Genomic DNA, 18806 nt, shown 5'->3' on the forward strand with positions numbered 1-18806 from the left:
ATAAATACCATCTGCACCACAAATGTCTCCCTGACATTTTGTTTCTGATTGTATAGATTAAATGTATAAAACCAACGCTTCCATCATTGTAAGTGTCACTAGCTTACTACAGTCCAATGGGACAGAGCAGATGCTTCCTTCTGCAGTATTTTTCTTTCCATCCAGAGTCAGTGGGTGCATCTTGAAAAGGTGTTGAAATGTATCATATAGCAAGTGTATTTCTGCATGATCAGTTTAATACTGAATTTACATAGTTCACAGCCAAAAGACTCATTTAGTGCAATACAGTAATAAAGGTGGCCATACATTTAGTGATTAAACCCTGTGATTCAATAATTTTATTTATTCAGCATGTCTGCCCAATTGGTGATTTGATCGTTTTCAGGGTGAAACCGGTCCAATGCATCGATCAGACATGGTGGAAAATCTCGGTCCGACGTGGTCGATCAGGTGTATGGTGGTAACAGCATGTGATATCGTGACAACTGCTGTATTTGATGGACCCCTGGCCTTAGTCCCCAGTATAAATTCTCACCTGTTCCACTGGCAGGACACCCAACTCCTCCGCTGTCACCCCCGTGTGGCACCAGGCGCATGTGTGTAACATCACACTCGCCCCACGCGGTACATGTGCCACATTGTGGTGCTTGCAGTAACAGGGTGATGGTGGATGAAGCCAGGTGCTTCGCCGGCAGCGCAGGTAAAAATTTACACTGAACTGGAACCAGGGGTGGGGAGGGCATTTTACATTTGGAGGGGGGTCAGGCAGGCGGTGGAGGCAGCGTCGCTAGGCTGATCCTGGGTAGATTTCATGCTTAAACATTTTGGGCAGGCAACCGATCAGATTTGATCAGAGAGAGATCTGTCTGTCTCGTGGTCGATTTGTTTATACATAGCTAGATGTATGGGCTACTTAATTGCTCTTCTATTGGAGCAGGCAGACAGTAGCATGACCCCTACCCCATTTCTAAGTACCAAGCATACCCCAACTTCCCCTGAACTACAGTGAGGCCAAAGGATCTCCCAAAACCATCAGAGTTGGACACGGTGCTTCAAGATTATGAGCTGCCTTGAGACATGGTGACTGACATGAATTATATGTGTGCTCTGTAAAGCACTGCAGAAAATACTGGTGCTATATAAATGCATAATAATAATTTTATTAAAAAGAAAACAAACCGCAAATAAACATAATATAAACTCTCTCTGGTATTAGCTCAGTTTTTTCAGTGCATAAGCATCATAAGCATAGAAAATCATAGCACAAACCAAAACGACAAGAAGCTGGCAAGCAATAAAGTATAGCACATTTTAAAACCATAAAGGACCATCTGAATGAATTTCCTCTGTCCTATCTTGAAATGTTCAAATTCACTGACTTCAGTTTCATCAATTCCCGTAAACACTGACTTATCCGTTTCCTACTCTAAGGAGACTTTTTTTTAAAATTGAATTCATTACTTTTTCTTGATAGAGGAATGTATGAAAAGGCAGTAGCATATCAGAGCTGTATAAGTATATCAAAATGGGGAATTTCTGAGTGAATGACTTTAATGTAGTATTTTGGGAAGAACAAAGTGCTCAGACTGGTAGATGTTTACTAAACCACACTTCAGCATGCATTTTTAAATGAGTGAATAGCGCAAAGAACGTTAGGATGCTCAAGTCGTACAGACATTTTCCTTTGATCAGTAGGCCTCTAACTATCATTCTGATATGTTCTTTTGATTTTTGCCTTGCGGTAGTCTGTATACACATAATGGATGTGTGGTTTATGTTATCAGCCTTAGGAATTAAAAAAGAGACCTGGCAGGCAACAAATAAAAATAAATCACAGTGCTCACATCCACAGGCAGTCTGATGTTCAGGCACAATGTGACAGCCTTCCGGACAGTACGGCTGGTAAAATCTAGAAACTTACCATGGATGAGGAAGGAGGCAAGTGTACACAAAGATGTCTGGTGCCCCCATGTCTTGGGGAAAACAATAGTTTCTTATGTGTTTGGGGAAGGTAATTTAGGGTCACATTGCCTAACTTTGTTTTTGGAGGAAACATGGGCCCACTTCCTTTCAGTTACACTGTTACATTACAGTTAGCTCCACCCACACCATGTCATGGGCAAGCCCATTTTTGCCACAGCACGGTTTGCATGCTGCACCAACTTGACATCCCCCTCGTCCTTCCCCGCCGTCCCAGGTAGTGATGAGCACAAATTTTGCATAATCGTAATTTCACATAGAAGTTTGTAAGTGACTATGCAAAACACTAATGCAAATTTTTCAGGGAAAATCACCATTCCTTTTGTATGTAACTGTAATTAGTATCCACAATTTAGCAATTTCGTGTAATTTTTGTGTAAAAATGTTTTTTTTTAACACAAAAACTGGATAGGCCTGCAGAGAGCGGTATTAGGATGTGGACATAACATGTCATAATATATTGTCACAACAATACAGTGATAGACTAGGATGCATTGTGATATTTATTGCTGCAATATTACTGTCTTTTTATGTAAAGTGAAGAAAGCCGAGGCACTGTTGCAGTAGAAAAGAGGTACCTTTAATCCACGGTATGCAGACACAGCGGAGCGGGGTATACAGTGGGGGTGAGGGGATGCTTAGGCATCCCCTCACCCCCACTGTATACCCCGCAGTCTCTGCATACCGTGGATTAAAGGTACCTCTTTTCTACTGCAACAGTGCCTCGGCTTTCTTCACTTTACATGATCACTGCCTGTTTCTGAGAGCACGCTGCACCATGGAGTACATAATCCTGTAAAACCCAGGACCTCTCTACCCGCACCTAGTGCCTGTCTTTCTATCTCCCACTGTTGCAATTACTGTCTTTTTACTTTTTTCCTTTAAAGATGATTCCATTGGAATTGTTACTGTTACGGTTATTGTTCTGTGTAGTTGCACTCTCAACGGTTTGGAATTTTGTACTGGCTGGGTTTTTTTTAACCACTTAATCCACCACTATAGTATATCTACATCATCTGAGGCATCCTCCAAGCCACCATGGCGTACATATAGTGACCTGCTTGCAGCCCTGCTGTGCACGATCGGGAGCGCTTCCAATCGCACCCTCCGGCACTCTCAGCTGCCTTTCTAATTGGTGAAAGGGAACATGTTTCCTTGTAGCCATTAGTGATCCCCCTGCGGAGGAATGATCACCGCTGTAGCCAACAGCGTGATCCTTCATCTCCCTCTCCTCCATGCAAAAATAGCCTAAAAAAAATGTAAATCAAGCTGCCTCTCTCACCTTACCTCGTTCCAGCGATGAGCCTGCAGCCCGAGCCTCTGATCACCGCTCTGCACTCAGCCGAGTATTGCCGGTTACCTTGATCCTGGATTGATGAGGTCATAAAGCTGGGACCCGGGTAACCGGCATTATGCGGGTGAGTGCAGAGCGGGGATCGGATGCTCGGGCTGCAGGCTCATTGACGGAATGAGGTAAGGTGAGAGAGGCAGCTTTATTTACATTTTTTAGGCTATCTGTGCAGGGAGGGGCTGTCTGATGGGGGGGTGGGGGCGCACATATGGCTATCCACACTGGGGGGGGGGGGTTATATGGTGTGAAAAACCTGCTAGGCATCTGGGTAACTGGGGGGGGGGGGGAGAAATCTGACAATGGGGGCTCATTTGGTTACCTGGAGGGGGGTAACCTAATACTGGGGGAACATCTGGCTATAATTGGTGGGGGGGGCAATTCTGGGGGCACATATGGCTATAATGGGGGAAATGTTATCCTGGGAACACATCTGCCTATAGTGAGGGGTGCCAATCCTGGCGGCGTTACTGTCTCTCTATACTGGGGAGTGGTACATACAAGGGACACATCTGACTTTACCGGGGGTGCTGATATTGGGGTCACATCTGGCTATACTGGGAAGGTTGGGCTGACATCTGACTATATTAGGGGGGACATAAAACTGGTAGCATTGTTTTTATCACTGTGGCACTTTTTATTTTTAAACTGGAATTGTTAAAAACTGAGAAATAATGCCTTTTTTTTTTGTTCCTTTTTTTCATTAAAATGCCTAGAAAACAAAATTGTTCCTGGGACTAAATACCCCCCATTGAAAGCCTAATTTGTCTTGAAAAAAACCGATATATAGATCATTTAGGTGTAGTGAGTAGGGATAAAGTTATTGCTGATTGAATAGGGACATAGCTAAAACGTCAAAACTGCCCTGGTCCATAAGGGGAAATCAAGGTCTGGATGCGAAGTGGTTAAGCATTGTTAAGACCCGTATACGGTCTGAGATGACCGATTCTTAAAAATAATTTTCAAAATGCTATTTAATATATTCAGCGCCATTAACTGAATTTGTTTAACATATCTTTCACTAATAAAAATCTTTTGAAAACAAATTTCATCATGTTCAAAATTGGAACGATTCACCTAAGCTGAATTTTTAAGCAATCAGAAGCTTCTGATCTTATAAATTGTTATTGTTTAAATACCATAAGAATGTTACAATTTGTAATCCACAATCTTTTACTCTTTAGTTGTAAGTGGAGATACAAAAGTATCTCCCACGCACATATACTGTATGTTAAAACACCATACAATGTGTTCCGCACATAAAGGAAACAGTACGTTTCAACGAAGACATATCGTTACCCTTAATCCTAAATGCGATTGGAAAAAAAAGAGTGGGTGCCTTCCTTGCTACAAGTGTAATTCGTCCTTTAGGACCCTTTCACACTGGGGGGTGCGGCGCGTCAAATTGACACAGTGCTACCGCACTCCAGTGCAAACCATTAGGGATCATTTATATTACCTGCATCGCGGTGTGGTCCGCCAGAAGTCCTCGATCTGACGCTGGACCAGAACTACACTTCTGCGGTGATCTGCTTCGGCCCGGAAGTCAGGTTAGTCTATGGCATCGCAGGGATTTTTAAACATTTTCTAACGCAACGTTGCAGTGCGCATACATGGAAGCGTATTTTTACAATATGCTTCCGTACACTTCCACATACCCTGAAACAGGAAGTGACCGCAAGCGCATATCACTTACTGCTTGGCCAGATGGGGAAACCTGCCTAGTAACGCAATATTCCCCGAAGGCCTGGTTTTGGCGGCGCGGCTGCCACACCCCCAGTTTGCAGTGTGAAACCACCCGTAAACGTTCGATATATTTCTCAGCCAAATAAGTAGTGAAAGGTCATTGCTTTTTATCCATTTGATCTTATTATACTCCCAGCTAGACTCCACCTGAAAGTAAGGAGCAGTATTTCTGTCTTCTTTCTCTTATATGAAACAAAGATTAATAATTTTATCACAATGCAATATGAATTGGGAAAGCAGATTAAAGTAAACCTGTATCCAAATACCTATATAAAGAAACTTCAGTCTGACGCATAAATCATGCCCACCCCATACTTCCTCACTAAGCTGCTTCCATTTGGCCAACTTTCACCTTCTCTAGTTATAGGACTGGATTGACGGGCACCAATGTTCAGTTTTTCTATAGCTCTTCTAGTGAGAGAGATAAACCTGTCAACCTGGTGGAGGAGTGGCGTGGAGAGAATGTATGCGTGTTGCCCATACCCTCCAGTTTCATTTTCAGATCAGCACAGTAAAAATGACTGTGCGGGACAAACACTTCAGAGGAACCAATGTTTATTATTTATTTATTTCATTATTGTATTTATAAAGCGCCAACATATTACGCAGCGCTGAATGTTCATTCTCTTATACACTGAGGAAGCAAAAGCAGGGAACAAACTTCCTGTACTCATTCTAAATGTAAACGGAAATGAGTGTTACAGAAAGCAGAACTCCTTTTATCTGTACATAAATTAATGAGCTAAGCATATTTGTGGCACAGGTTTTCTTTAGGTTGTGGTGCAGTATGTCCTTAAAGAGACCCTGAAGCGAGAATAAATCTCGCTTCAGAGCTCATACTTAGCAGGGGCATGTGTGCCCCTGCTAAACCGCCGCTATCGCGCCGCTAAACGGGGGTCCCTTCACCCCCAAACCACCCCCGCAAGACTTGGTCGTAGTTTTGGTCGTAAATCTTCCCTTCCTGGAGGCAGGGCTAACGGCTGCAGCCCTGCCTCCAGTCGCGTCTATCAGACGCGCATCGCCGCCTCTCCCCCGCCCCTCATAGTGAAGGAAGACTGAGAGGGGCGGGGGAGAGGCGGAGATACGCGTCTGACAGATGCGCGTGGGGCAGGGCTGAGGCGGTTAGCCCTGCCCCAATGCGGAAGCGCTCCCCCGCTTTACGGAGGGGATTTGGGAGTGAAGGGACCCCCGTTAAGCCGCGGGATTGCGGCGGTTTAGCAGGGGCACACATGCCCCTGCTATCTATGAGGTCTGAAGCGAGATTTATTCTCGCTTCAGACTCTATGACGTCCTCTAATATGCTCTTACAGTTTGTGATTACAAGTACTGTCTGACAGATCATCAGGGTTTGATGTTTTCAGCTGGCGAATTCATCTGACCATCATGTGGGATTAGAAAGGCCTTTTTCCCCCTCCTGTGAGATAAAGTTGCCCACAGCTTCCCTGGGAGTTTTGTTTTCCTTCCTCTGGATCAAAGCAACTGGAATTTTGTGAAGTTGAACTTAAGGGAAGCCTATTAATTATGTACCTGTATTTTTCTTTTGTCTCATTCTTTCTCTGTGCTCCATATTTTCTTTTCTGCTTTTTACATTATCAGGTGGAGTGGCTTAGGAATGAAGATGTATTGGATCCTGAAACAGATACCAATCTCTTCATTGGAACAGACCACAGTCTACTGATAAGACAGGCGCGTCTTGCTGACACTGGAAACTATACCTGTGTGGCCAAGAATATAGTGGCAAGGCGGAGAAGTAATTCAGCAGCCATTACTGTGTATGGTGAGTTTAACTTGCAGGGCTGTATTTTTCATAAGGCACTGTAGGCTCGTGCCTATAGGCACCTAAGGGTGGAGAGGCAGCTCACTCCCCTCCTAGAGTGATCCCCTACTCTTCCTCCTTATCTATGTAGAGTTACAAGCGGAATGTGACTGAAAGGTTACTTACCACAAGTTCTCTGTATTCCACTGATGAACTCTCAGCTGTGTGTCCAGCACTCTGTCTCCATGGAAACAGTGTCATCACTCGTCATGTAACATGCCAGTACGTGCTTGCTGGTCACATGCAGAGTGACATGCTGTAGCCATAGAGGGGACTGAGGATGCACAGCTGAAGGGAGTGTCAGCGGACTACTTAACACTGGGGGCACATATGGTTTTCTGTGCTATACTTGCAGTGCAGTTCAGTAGTGGTTTTTGGGTTCATGGAGGTCTAAATTTAGAGTGCCAGGACCATACCTCCCAACTTTTTGTGATAAGAAAGAGGGACACTTTAAGACACGCCCCTGCTGCTCCTCTAACCACACCCCCACCACACTCCTCATCATGCACACCACATAGAATTCAGCAGCAAAAGATGTAGTTTTATCATTCAAAACACACTGGTCCTCTCTATCCTTCGTTTTAACATTTGAAAATCAGGAATATATCATTTTAAATAATGAGAATAAAGTTTAGAGTCAAACACATGTTTTCATTAAAAGAATACATATATTTACACTAATCTGTAGATCTGTCCTGAAAGAGGGACAAATGAGGAAGACAGAGGGACAGAGGGATTTGGTTCCCAAAGAGGGACTGTCCCTCTGAAAAAGGGACAGTTGGGACCTATGCCCGAACCACCACAACTTAACTAGGTCGTTTTTACACTAGTCTCCTGGTTTACCATTTCACTGTTCTCCTATCCACATCTCATCAGCATATTTGTGTCAGAGTGCAGTGGCAGCATTCTCTTCCTCTTGAAATTGAATATGTATGGCTTTTAGGGAACGTGTACACTGTGTGTTTAGTTTTTTTTGTTTTTTTTCTATAAACTATGGAGTGCCCACACTCACCAGACTGCTATTCAACAGTACACAGTGCAGATGTTCCCTAGGAGGGAGCAGGAAAAAATGGCGCACAGCCCCACCTGACCATTATGGCGCCACCATTTGATTCAATGTAAAATGCAATTTAATGTTTTGAGGTATAGCAGTAATCCTGCTGGACAGAGGAAACTATGGAGCAGGGAGATAGAGTACTCATAGTAATATTGGGTATAGCACAGTGGTAAAGAAATTTGCTTTAGAGTTAATTTTGCTGGTTCAAACCTGCTCAATGTTACTTTTATTTTATTTTTTTTGGCTTTAATTGATGAAGATGTGCTGCTATCTACGAGGTAATAAAAGATACGTTTAAAAATACTTTTCTTATGAAGTTTTGTGTTGTAAATAATATCCGAGCTGCATAACGTATTCAAGCTTAAAAAGGAAGTGGGAACACTGAATAAAGATGAGAGACAAGGAATTACTGGCTGCAAACTGACGAAAAATAGAGGTAGTGATTAGTGAAAGGCTTCTAATACCTTGTCTCTCATCTATATTCTGTGCTCCCACTTCCCTTTTAACCTTGCATACGTTATGCAGTTGAGATATTAACAGTGCAAATCTTTTACTTAATAAAAAAAGTATTTTTAAACTAACCTTTTATTACTTTATTGAAAGCAGCGCATCTTTATCAATTAAAGAAAGTAAAAAAAAAAAAATGTTAAGCAGATTCGAACCAGGAAAATTTACTTTCAAGACAAGAACTTTACCACTAAGCTACAGCTTCTTCACTGTTTGAGGTTGTGTAAAAATTCTTAAATATCCTTACTGGCCTCTATGTTAAACAGCACCATTTAGGCCCGGTTCACATTAGCGGTGGCTATCCGGAATAGCCGTGCCGGAGCCGCACCGCATGCTGGCCGGACGAAACGGACGCACGGCATAGCAATGTAAGTCTATGCCAGGGTTCACATGTGTCCGTTTCGTCCGGACCGGAGCCGGACCGGATCCGGACTCCGGTGTCCGTTCCAACATGCGCTATTTTTTGGTCCGGCTCCTCCGGCAGCCGTATCCGGGGCGGAGCCGGACTGCACCATCCGGCCAATGGAAACCAATGAGAACCGGAGAGCGCACAACACACTGGCAAAAAATCCGGATGTTCTACCCCACTTCCTATGCGGATTTTTGCGGCGATATTGGCTGGGGACACATGGGCAAGCATTTTGGAGTGGAGCAGCACAGCTGGATCCGGATCCGGAGATGTTGGCAGCATGTCGGAGGTGGAGGTGAGTGCTAAACAGCAGAGGGCCTGATTCCACAGGTCCCCCTTCTGCTGACCTCCCAGACCCCAACATTTTTTTTTGTTTTTATACAGGTTGTTACTCTTAATCCGGATCCGGACCGCAACCGTGTTCATACCGCACGGAAACCGTATGCAACCGGACCGGATCCGGACAGGAACCGTACGGTTCAGGTCCGATCGGCTCCGGTGCGGTCCGGACATCCGGTGCGGTTTTTGCAAAACCGCAAGTGTGAACCGGCCCTTAGTGTTACAATTCCACCGCAAACATCACAGGGCAGCCAGAGCCTTAAGTGTGCCCTATTAACAATGCTGACAGCGAGACTGCAAGAGTTTCTGACGTCCAGATTACATCTTTTGGATGTCCACATCCTGCAGAAGCCACGGTAACAACATGAAAACGGTATTTATCGTGTGATAAATACCACTCTCCTAATGTAGGTTAACTATATATGCTGTAACAAACTAAAACGGTATTTAGAGTTTTGGTTAATACGCTAAATAGCGTTTTAATCACCATGCACCATTTTTTCCATGCGCCACTTTGGGCTGTATGCCCCTAGGAAGACCAGCTCTTCAGCAAGCTTTCGTGTGACACATTGCAGATGTATTTCCAGAAGATTTGATCATGAAATCTATTCTAAATTGTCCTAGCGCCTTTTTTTAGTCCATTTGCAGTCTAACATACTATACATTTGTGAGCACTTTTGTTTCTGCAAGTATGTGTGTGTGTCCATCATTCCCTCCCTTTTCCCCATGCTTGTGATGAGTGTTAAAGGTTCACCTGTCTACCAGTGCGGAAGGAGGCCAGGAGTCACAAACTGGGGAGACACCAGCTGGTGGTCTGTCAGTTGCCACGATATTGAACGCCTTTACTGCCACTCACTCAATTAAGCCCTTGCAACTGAGACTTTCTGTCTTTGCCGACTGATCCATTTGACCCATTTGGAATGGAAATTAAAAGATTGGGTGGCTATCTTGCACCACCAATTCTCATTGGATTAATTAATGGAATCAGAAGGTTGATCAGGTCGCAATATGTAGTAAATGCATGATGACCATGACACTCAAATATGAATACCATGGACTGCTCTAACACTGTCAGTAAAGATAATGAACTATTTACAGGTGACATGTGATATGATAATGGAAATGATAATGGAAAGACAAGCTACAAAGTTAACATATGTTTGTGCTGTTTTGTTATAGTTAATGGAGGATGGTCGTCATGGACAGAATGGTCTCCATGCAGTACAACCTGTGGAAGAGGGTGGCAGAAAAGAAGCCGAACTTGTACTAACCCCACCCCTTTAAATGGAGGATCCTTTTGTGAGGGTCAGAACATCCAGAAAACAGCATGTACCACCCTGTGTCCTGGTAAGACTCACACCCATTTATACATATGAGTTGTTAAAAAAACAAAAAAACAGTGATGTAGTGCAACCAAACTCTTAGATCGTCTTCATTTTTCCACTCTAAACTGCTGATTTTTTACATCCGGCTGCTATGGCTTTCTTCTATTTTCCACATTTTATGAAACAATCATACTTGTGACAGGCAGCACATTACATTCCGCTTTCTGTCAGGATGTCGGAACATGCCACAGGGAAACAGGCTGATGGATAGATTCCTTGCTACACAGACATATGTTAACCAGGCATACAAAAAAATTGCTGAGCTGGGTACACAGGGGCAATGGATTGAAGCTTGAGCTACACTTTATACCAATGAGTAACTTGGTGTAGAGAAGTCTGCATCCTGAGGTAACAGAAGAGAAAAGAAGCCTTAAAAAGTGACCTCAGCACCAGATTTTTTTTGTGGTTGTTAAATTAACTGATTTGTAAAGGTGTGTGCTGTTTGGAGGGAGGGGGTTGAGCCTCACTAATTATCTACAAGGTGCTGTTCCGCCAGCCCCCAAATGTACAGGATGCGCCATCTTCTCCACCTGACCGACCACATATGCAGAATTTTGTAGTTCCCATCAGTGTCTTGCATGAAGGCGCCGTAGTGCATGCTGGGAGATGTAGTCCAAGGATGCAAGTACAGAGCTGAGAAGTGAGAGATTAGTTAGCTCCAGAGAGAAACAAGCAAATAGAAATGGTTCTGTGAGTCTTTAAGTAAGGTATGTTGCTTATACATTGAAAAAGCAAAATCAATGGTAAATGGGGATATTGTATATGAGAAGTAGAAATAGCACGGTATCGTAATGGTTAGCAGTCTCGCCGTGCAGCGCTGGGTCACTGGTTCAAATCCCAGTCAGGGCACTATCTGCATGGAGTGTGCATGTTCTTCCTGTGTCTATGTGGGTTTACTCTGGACACTCCGGTTTCCTTTGATGTCCCAAAAACATACAGATAAGTTAATTGGCTCCCCCCTAATACATCCCTAGATTGATACATACACTACACAACACATATGTAGGGGTTAGATTGCGAGCCACTCTGAGAGACTGTTAAGTGACAAGATAATATATTCTGTACAGCGCTGCAGAAGATGCCTGTACTATATAAATCCTAAATAATAATAATAAAGTAAATTGCTAGTTCAGCCTCCATGAATTAATTGCAAAGTCTTGTGCATAACAGTAGGGTACCTTTTGCAATAAATATGTATAAAATACCTAGCTAAATGGCTTCCCTAGCTTCATTTCCTGCTGAGATTATGCCATTTCATCAATGAGACAAAAGCGGCCCAAACTCCACTTACCATAAGGCACTGTAGGCAAGTGTCTACAGGCGCCTGATGATAGAAAGGCAGCTCACTCTGCTCCTTGAACGCATCCCTACCTCCTTCCCTATGCAGAGTCCCGAGCAGAGTGTAAATGAGAGTTTACTCACCCAGCTCTCAGCATTCCATTTATGAGATCTCCCTTCAGTCGGGGGCAACTTGATACTGAGGGTACCTCTGGCTACTTAATACTAAGGTAGACTTGTAGCTACCTATGACAGGCAATGTAAGTAAGGCAGAAGTGACAGATGGACCAGCCAGCACACTTGTGTTGCGGTTTGTAATTTTTTGGATGGTGAAGTCTAGGATGCCAAGACATCTGTGCTTATAGGCTACTGTGATGCAAAATCTGGGCCTGTCCCCATCTTATCCTTACACACACGAGATAGTCAGAGAGGTAGTGGGAGGGGGAAGCACTCAGTCTCTGTATGTAAGCACACAGAACATGCTTTACCACTTCCTCCATATTTAACCCTCTGTGGCCAGCACTGCAGCACTACGGCTGAGCTGAGTCTTAGCTCCCAGTTTCTGCTGAGTGTGTTAAGCAGAATAAAAGAGCAGTGAGAAATGATTTCTTATTATAAGCAAGTAAGGGTAATAAGAGGGGCATATGGCATCCATGAACAGACTGGGAAGGTTGTGGGAACAGTTAAATGCTTCATTACACATGGAGCATTCAGGAACTGTGCTATGATACTAATCATAAAGAGTTTAATCACTTTATAACAAGTGGGCGGGGTCAGGTGATCTGCTCTATGCTGAGGAAGGAACTCCCACTATGCTAGCAACAAAAAGACCAAGGTGCAGCCTAACTGGTATTCTAAACATATTGATTGCAAAAGTATGATTGTGCAATGACCAAAAAATGCATTGCCAATTAATGCAAATTGAATATCAAATACATTAAAAATTAGATGAGAGGCTTAACTAGGATTTTAAGGTGGTAAGTCAGCTTCTCATTGTATATTTATTTGTTTTTTCTTGCTGGTTGGCTGTGTGCACAGTTAGTGGAGGATGGGGTGAATGGAGCTACTGGTCTTCTTGTACATCGGACTGCACCCACTGGAGAAGCAGAGATTGTACTCAGCCTGCTCCACGGAATGGAGGTCAGCAGTGCCTAGGAGCTGACTCTGAGACCCGGAACTGCACCAATGAGCTCTGCATGCACAGTAAGTCTCTTCACCATGCAGCATTTGGTTTTTTTTAAAAAAATCATGGTAGAAACAAGCCTGTAGCTCTGCACACAAGCACTCCAAAAAAGTATGAGATCCAATCTCTCCTCTCACAGATAATCCACTGAGTGAGACCAACTGTCTTTGTCCCCGCTGTCAACTTCAAGCCTAGACTGCAAACAAAAAACAAACTCTCCTTCTGTAAAAGTATCCAATGTCAGTTTTTATCCCAATAAACATCAGTTTCCATAAGGGATACTTTTAGGACCCACATTGCCAGTAACTGCTTCTCTGCTTCCCACTTTAGTGCTGCTAATATATCAAGCATTCAGGAAAGATGCTTGCTCTCAACCTGACCGTTTTCGGCCTCTCGCCATTGTCAGAGTCCCCCTGATGACGGTGAGAGGCTGAAACCAATTTAGGACCCCTCAATGGGAGTAGTATGTGTACCTCTTATGGAAATTGATTTTTATTGGAATAAAAACTGGCATTGGATATTTCTACATAGAGGTCCTTTTTCCCCCTCTGCATAGCAAGTGCAGTCTAAGCTTGAAGGCTCACAGAGTGGATCTCATATTTATAATCTCAGATTGGATCTCATATTTTTTGGAGTGACTATCTGCAGCGCTATAGGCTTTTTCTACATTTGCTGTGACTGTGTCCGGGACGGAGGTCTCCTGTTGTTACCAGCATTGATTTGGTCACCTTTTGGCACATTAGGCGGCATTATACTTTACTTATAGTCTTTTAAAAAATCATGTATCCTTCATAAAAATGCAAACAAAATGCAAGCAAAATATTACAGTCTACTCCTGAACTAATAATAAGTGAAACATCCATTTATTGTTAGCTGCTGAAGTCATTTTTGAGAATTTGATGGATGTTCTTACACCAGTTGCATGCAACATTTATACATCAGAAGATACAGGAAGCATTGAAACATGGTTCCCAAAGCATTTTAAACCCTGTGGCATCTACCCATGGAATTGGCAAGCTGGGATATCAAGTTGATATTTACAGTGCTAAAAATGCCACCTTTCCAATAACAATTATTTTATTCATTATAACTGAATGATTTACAGTATGATGGCTGGGCATATACTTTTTACACATAGCCTGGTCAAATCAGTGACATTACTGATGTATCTCTAGATTGCGAATAAATGTACACGCATCTGTAGGATTACATCAACTGAGTCCCGGCACTGAAAAAAGAAGACACTTGAGACTGTGTCTCTCCAATCAATATAGAAGATGGCTTCAAGCAAGCTCAGAAGACACTGGAGGATTCCATGCTTCAATCAAGCTGACAACATTCTTACTTCAAGAAAGTCAACGGGAGATCTCAAGCAACGAGAAGACCTGAAGCAGATCTGGAGGGGCACTGCTATAATCAGGACAATGAAAAAACATAGTCAAAATGATGGATCTAGAAGACTTCAATCAACATGCAGAAGAAATAAACGTTTTCAACTTTCAGTGCGCATGTGTTTATTAACCACTTCACAACGGAGGGGTTTTACCCCTGAAGCACCAGCGCTATTTGTGCCTTGCAGCGCTGCTTCCATTGATTGTTTTCAGTGATATGATTGGTTATTGGGGACTGGGGTCCCCATAACCAATCATTGCACTGCAGAGCGGGGGTGTGTGTGCGCGCGCGCGGGTCGCGGGGGCGCGCGATTGCGCGCTGCACATTTGTTTACATTTAATTGTTATCAATGGAGACTGCTTCTGTTTGAAGCAGTCTCCCATTGTGTCCGCAATCGGCGCGTCTAATTGGATTTAGGAACGCTTGTTCCTAACATCCAATTAGTCACCTGCTGTGCTGGCTGGCTGGAGTGTGCGCGCGAGGTCCCCGCCCACTCCCAGCCAGTAAACAAACAAGTGCGCCTTTCTCCGTCCCTGGGGGTGAAGCAGTGCGCAGAGGGACGGAGAAATTTAGCACTGGGGGGTAAAGTGGTTAAAGGGCAACTGAAGTGAGAGGTATATGAAGGCTGCCATATTTATTTCCTTTTAAGCAATACCATTTGCCTGGCAGCTCTGTTGGTCTATTTGGCTGCAGTAGTGTCTGAATCAGATCAGAAACAAGCATGCAGCTAATCTTGTCAGATCTGAAATCTTGTCAGATCTTGTCAGAAATACCTGATCTGCTGCATGCTTGTTCAGGGGCGATGGCTAAAAGTATTGGAGGCAGACGATCAGCAGGATGGCCAGGCAACTGGTGTTGCTTTCAAGGAAATAAATATGGCAGCCTCCATATACCTAACTTCAGTTGTCCTTTTAGTTTTACACTCATCACCACTGTACTCATTGACCAGTGCAGAAGTGCTTGTCTGATTGCTTCATTATGGGAGTGCTCAGGTAGCACCATAAATCTCCAATTCTTCATTTCTCAAACATTTCTGGCACAAACCCAGTTGAAATGTTGCTTGTTGTGAGTAGCAGAAGCATATGATCTGCTCTGTGTAATCACGCGATACATATGTAAGGTGCAAGCACTCTCTGCTTAATACACAGGAAACAGAAGTCACATGTGATCCTGACCAGCCAATCGGAGCCTTACAAATCTATCACCTGATCTAACTGATCACATGGTTCTCCATGAGTTCTGCAAAACACTAACAAAAACTCTACCTAGTAAAGCTCTTAGAAGAATAAGTCATAAACATAGGAAAATCTGATTTTATAATGGTTATTGAGATCCATGTGGCTCTGCATTTGTGTTTTGTTTTTTTTAATTGAAAGCAGAAAGTCTGTGCATGTTTGCTTATATAACAATGTGCAGTTTTAGTGAGTCTATTACCACAGTATTATGCATTTCCAATGCTCATTTCAATACTGTCACTCTAATTTACTGCTGCTTTGGTGCAGTGCTTGCAAACAGCCTTTTTATGCCTTTTTTCTTATGTTGTGTTATCATAAAAATCTTTTGAAACAAAAAAAGGAAATTCATACAGATATACTAATTACCATTTTACACATAGAAACATGTCTTTGCAGTCTTGTGGGATATTAGTTCACCCAAATGACTTATTTGGAGAGCCAGTTTTTGTCATAATTAAAACAAGTCCATGAAAAAATATATTTCATTATGCTACAGATGCAACAAAGTCTAAAATTAATTTGTCCATCTGCTGCTAGGAACACACTGATTTTTGTCCCCGGTTCGGTCAGTTCAGTGATGATACATTTTATCCTGACTTCAAAGAGAATTGAATCTGCAAACATCCCATACTTATTAACTTTGTTCTCTCCACGGAATCATCTCTCCAGAGACACATTTTCAGCCGCAAAAAACTGGGTGATGTTTCATGTTATTGGATCAAACTGTAGTTTAGCTGCTGGCGTTCCTCACTTCTTGCTAGCTCCAGGCTGCTGCTCCTTGGGGTGCATGTTAGTTGGCTGCTACAGTTGGGTGTAATTTTCTTTATTGCACAAATCAAATGAGATTTTGAACATCAGTTATAAATACTGGATAGGCTTATTAAGGTGAAAAACACATTTGAAAGTGTGCTTCTGTAGGATCTCACCGACTGCGTTGTAGATAAGGAGTAGTAAACAGCTGTTTGTATCAATTGAGGGTTATGTAATTTACAGGCACCATCTTGTGCACACTGTACAGCCAGGCAGTGGCTCTTGTGTCATGTAAACACCTTTCTTATGACCTGTCTATGGGCTTACTACCCCCCTGCAATTCCAGTGATGTCCTAATATCTAGTTTCTGTGGTACACAGAAGGTATTTACGATTATTCATGTTGTAATGAGTATATGAGGTGTCCCACAATGCTTTACAGTACTGCTGAATATGCAAATTATCCCTTTGATGTCCCTGAAAGCTAAACACACCTCCAGAACCACTGGATTGCTAGTGTATGGACAGTTCTATGTACCAGTTCCATCAAAAATTCTATCAGTGAGTATATTCTTAGCTGATTTTATTTGTAAACTAGTACTTTCCGATTTGTGCCAATTGTTAGAATCTAAATAATTACCTAAAGTCTTACTGGTAGTTCAGGTAGTTGATATTGGGCCATATTCACAAAAGTTAAGTAAAGCTGCCATGCACATGTAGTGTAAAACAGAAGTGTCGGCACCGCTATATGTATTTAAGCTCTTTATTCCATGAGTGATCCGGCAGGTTTACCATTACTTGCACTGACAAGGTGGTGTGCAATGCACAATTGCACAGCCTGCATTAAGTAGGTAACCCGAACGTTGGGATGGTAATGGGCATTTCGCTATTTGCGTAGCCTGCGTTACTCTAACAACACTCACATTACTTAGACAGTAAGTAAGTAACAGTAAGAATTGCTATGCGCTACCTGTCCAACTTCAATTTTTTTAAATGTGGCCAATTGTGTGGAATATATTACTATTATTATTATTATTATTATTTAGTATTTATATAGCGCCAACATATTACGCAGCACTGTACAGTATATATATATATATATATATATATATATATACATACATATATATATATATATATATATATATATATATATCTTGTCACTAACTGTCCCTCAAAGGAGCTCGCAATCTAATCCCTACCATTGCCATATGTCTATATTATGTAAGTACTGTAGTCTAGGGCCAATTATTAAGGGGAGCCAATTAACTTATCCGTATGTTTTTGGAATGTGGGAGGAAACCGGAGTGCCCGGAGGAAACCCACGCAGACACGGAGAGAACATACAAACTTTTTGCAGATAGTGACCTGGCTTGGATTCGAACCGGGGACCCAGCGCTGCAAGGCAAGAGAGCTAACCACTACGCCACCGTGCTGCCCAAATCAAAGTTTTTTGCATTCTGCATAAACCACTTTTGCATTATTTGCTTTTGATTAATTGATTTGCTGGATTTGCAAAACCGTCTTACTGTCTTACTGTGTGAATGCTAGATGCAGCTCTTCTTTGCTACTGATAGAGATGAACTCTTTGTGGTTAGCACTGCAGGACTATAGCTCTGCAGAGCCTCATCGACAATTCCTGTCTTCCCTGCTCATCGTGTAACAAAGCATTTACCCTCCCACATTCTCCCTGTGTGTTTATAAGAAACGTTTGCTTCGTGTTGCAGGTCGGACAGAGTCATGATAGGTATGCATGGCTTTGCTGGCCACAAACAGTGGGAGGAGGTGGGTTGGGTCTGGTGATCTGTTTTGGGCTGAGGGCTTTGTGTGGTTCATCCTGCTTTGTAAATATTCCTGCTTATTATTTTAACCACTTTCGGATTTCCCAGACGCATAACTACGCCCCTATTGACTTAATGAGCGGATCAGGGGCGTTGATAAACGCCCCTGCCGCTATTGTGCTGTGCGGACACGATCGCGCGCGTGCACGCGCGCGCTCCCGCGCGCCCCCGCTCCCGCGCGCTCCCGCGCTCCCGCCCGCGGGTGCGCGCCCCCGTGCGTGCACATGCGCGTGCACCAGCTTCATTTATCTCTGGGTGGGATTGATGAATGGGAGTAATTACTCCCATCACCAATCAGATGCCTGTAACCATGAATGAGCACTGCTATAAGCCAATAGCAGTGCTCATTCATTTGTGAGGTTTACAAACAATGTTGCCAGCACTTAAGAAGATACAGTTACCTTGTAATCACTCCTGAGAGGATTACAAGGTAACTGGATCTTCTTTTCTTGTATTCTGACTGCCACCTAGAGGATTTTATAAATATACCAGGACTTATAAATAAATATACCAGGACTATATACCCCTGATCAACCCTGAT

General features: G+C 43.0%; 1 protein-coding gene across 4 annotated transcripts in view; it reads left to right on the forward strand.

The window, feature by feature from the left end:
• UNC5A (unc-5 netrin receptor A) overlaps positions 1 to 18806 on the forward strand; it is a 576194-nt gene that overhangs the window by 424413 nt on the left and 132975 nt on the right. For all 4 annotated transcript variants that reach the window (XM_068277048.1, XM_068277050.1, XM_068277052.1 and 1 more), the window contains exons 5-7: positions 6671 to 6851; positions 10382 to 10549; positions 12904 to 13068. In XM_068277048.1, the coding sequence (XP_068133149.1) occupies positions 6671 to 6851; positions 10382 to 10549; positions 12904 to 13068 (514 nt within the window). The remainder of the gene's footprint in view (positions 1 to 6670; positions 6852 to 10381; positions 10550 to 12903; positions 13069 to 18806) is intronic.

Source organism: Hyperolius riggenbachi, chromosome 3 (genome assembly GCF_040937935.1).
Source record: "Hyperolius riggenbachi isolate aHypRig1 chromosome 3, aHypRig1.pri, whole genome shotgun sequence".
In the NCBI taxonomy this organism is placed as follows: Eukaryota; Metazoa; Chordata; class Amphibia; order Anura; family Hyperoliidae; genus Hyperolius; species Hyperolius riggenbachi.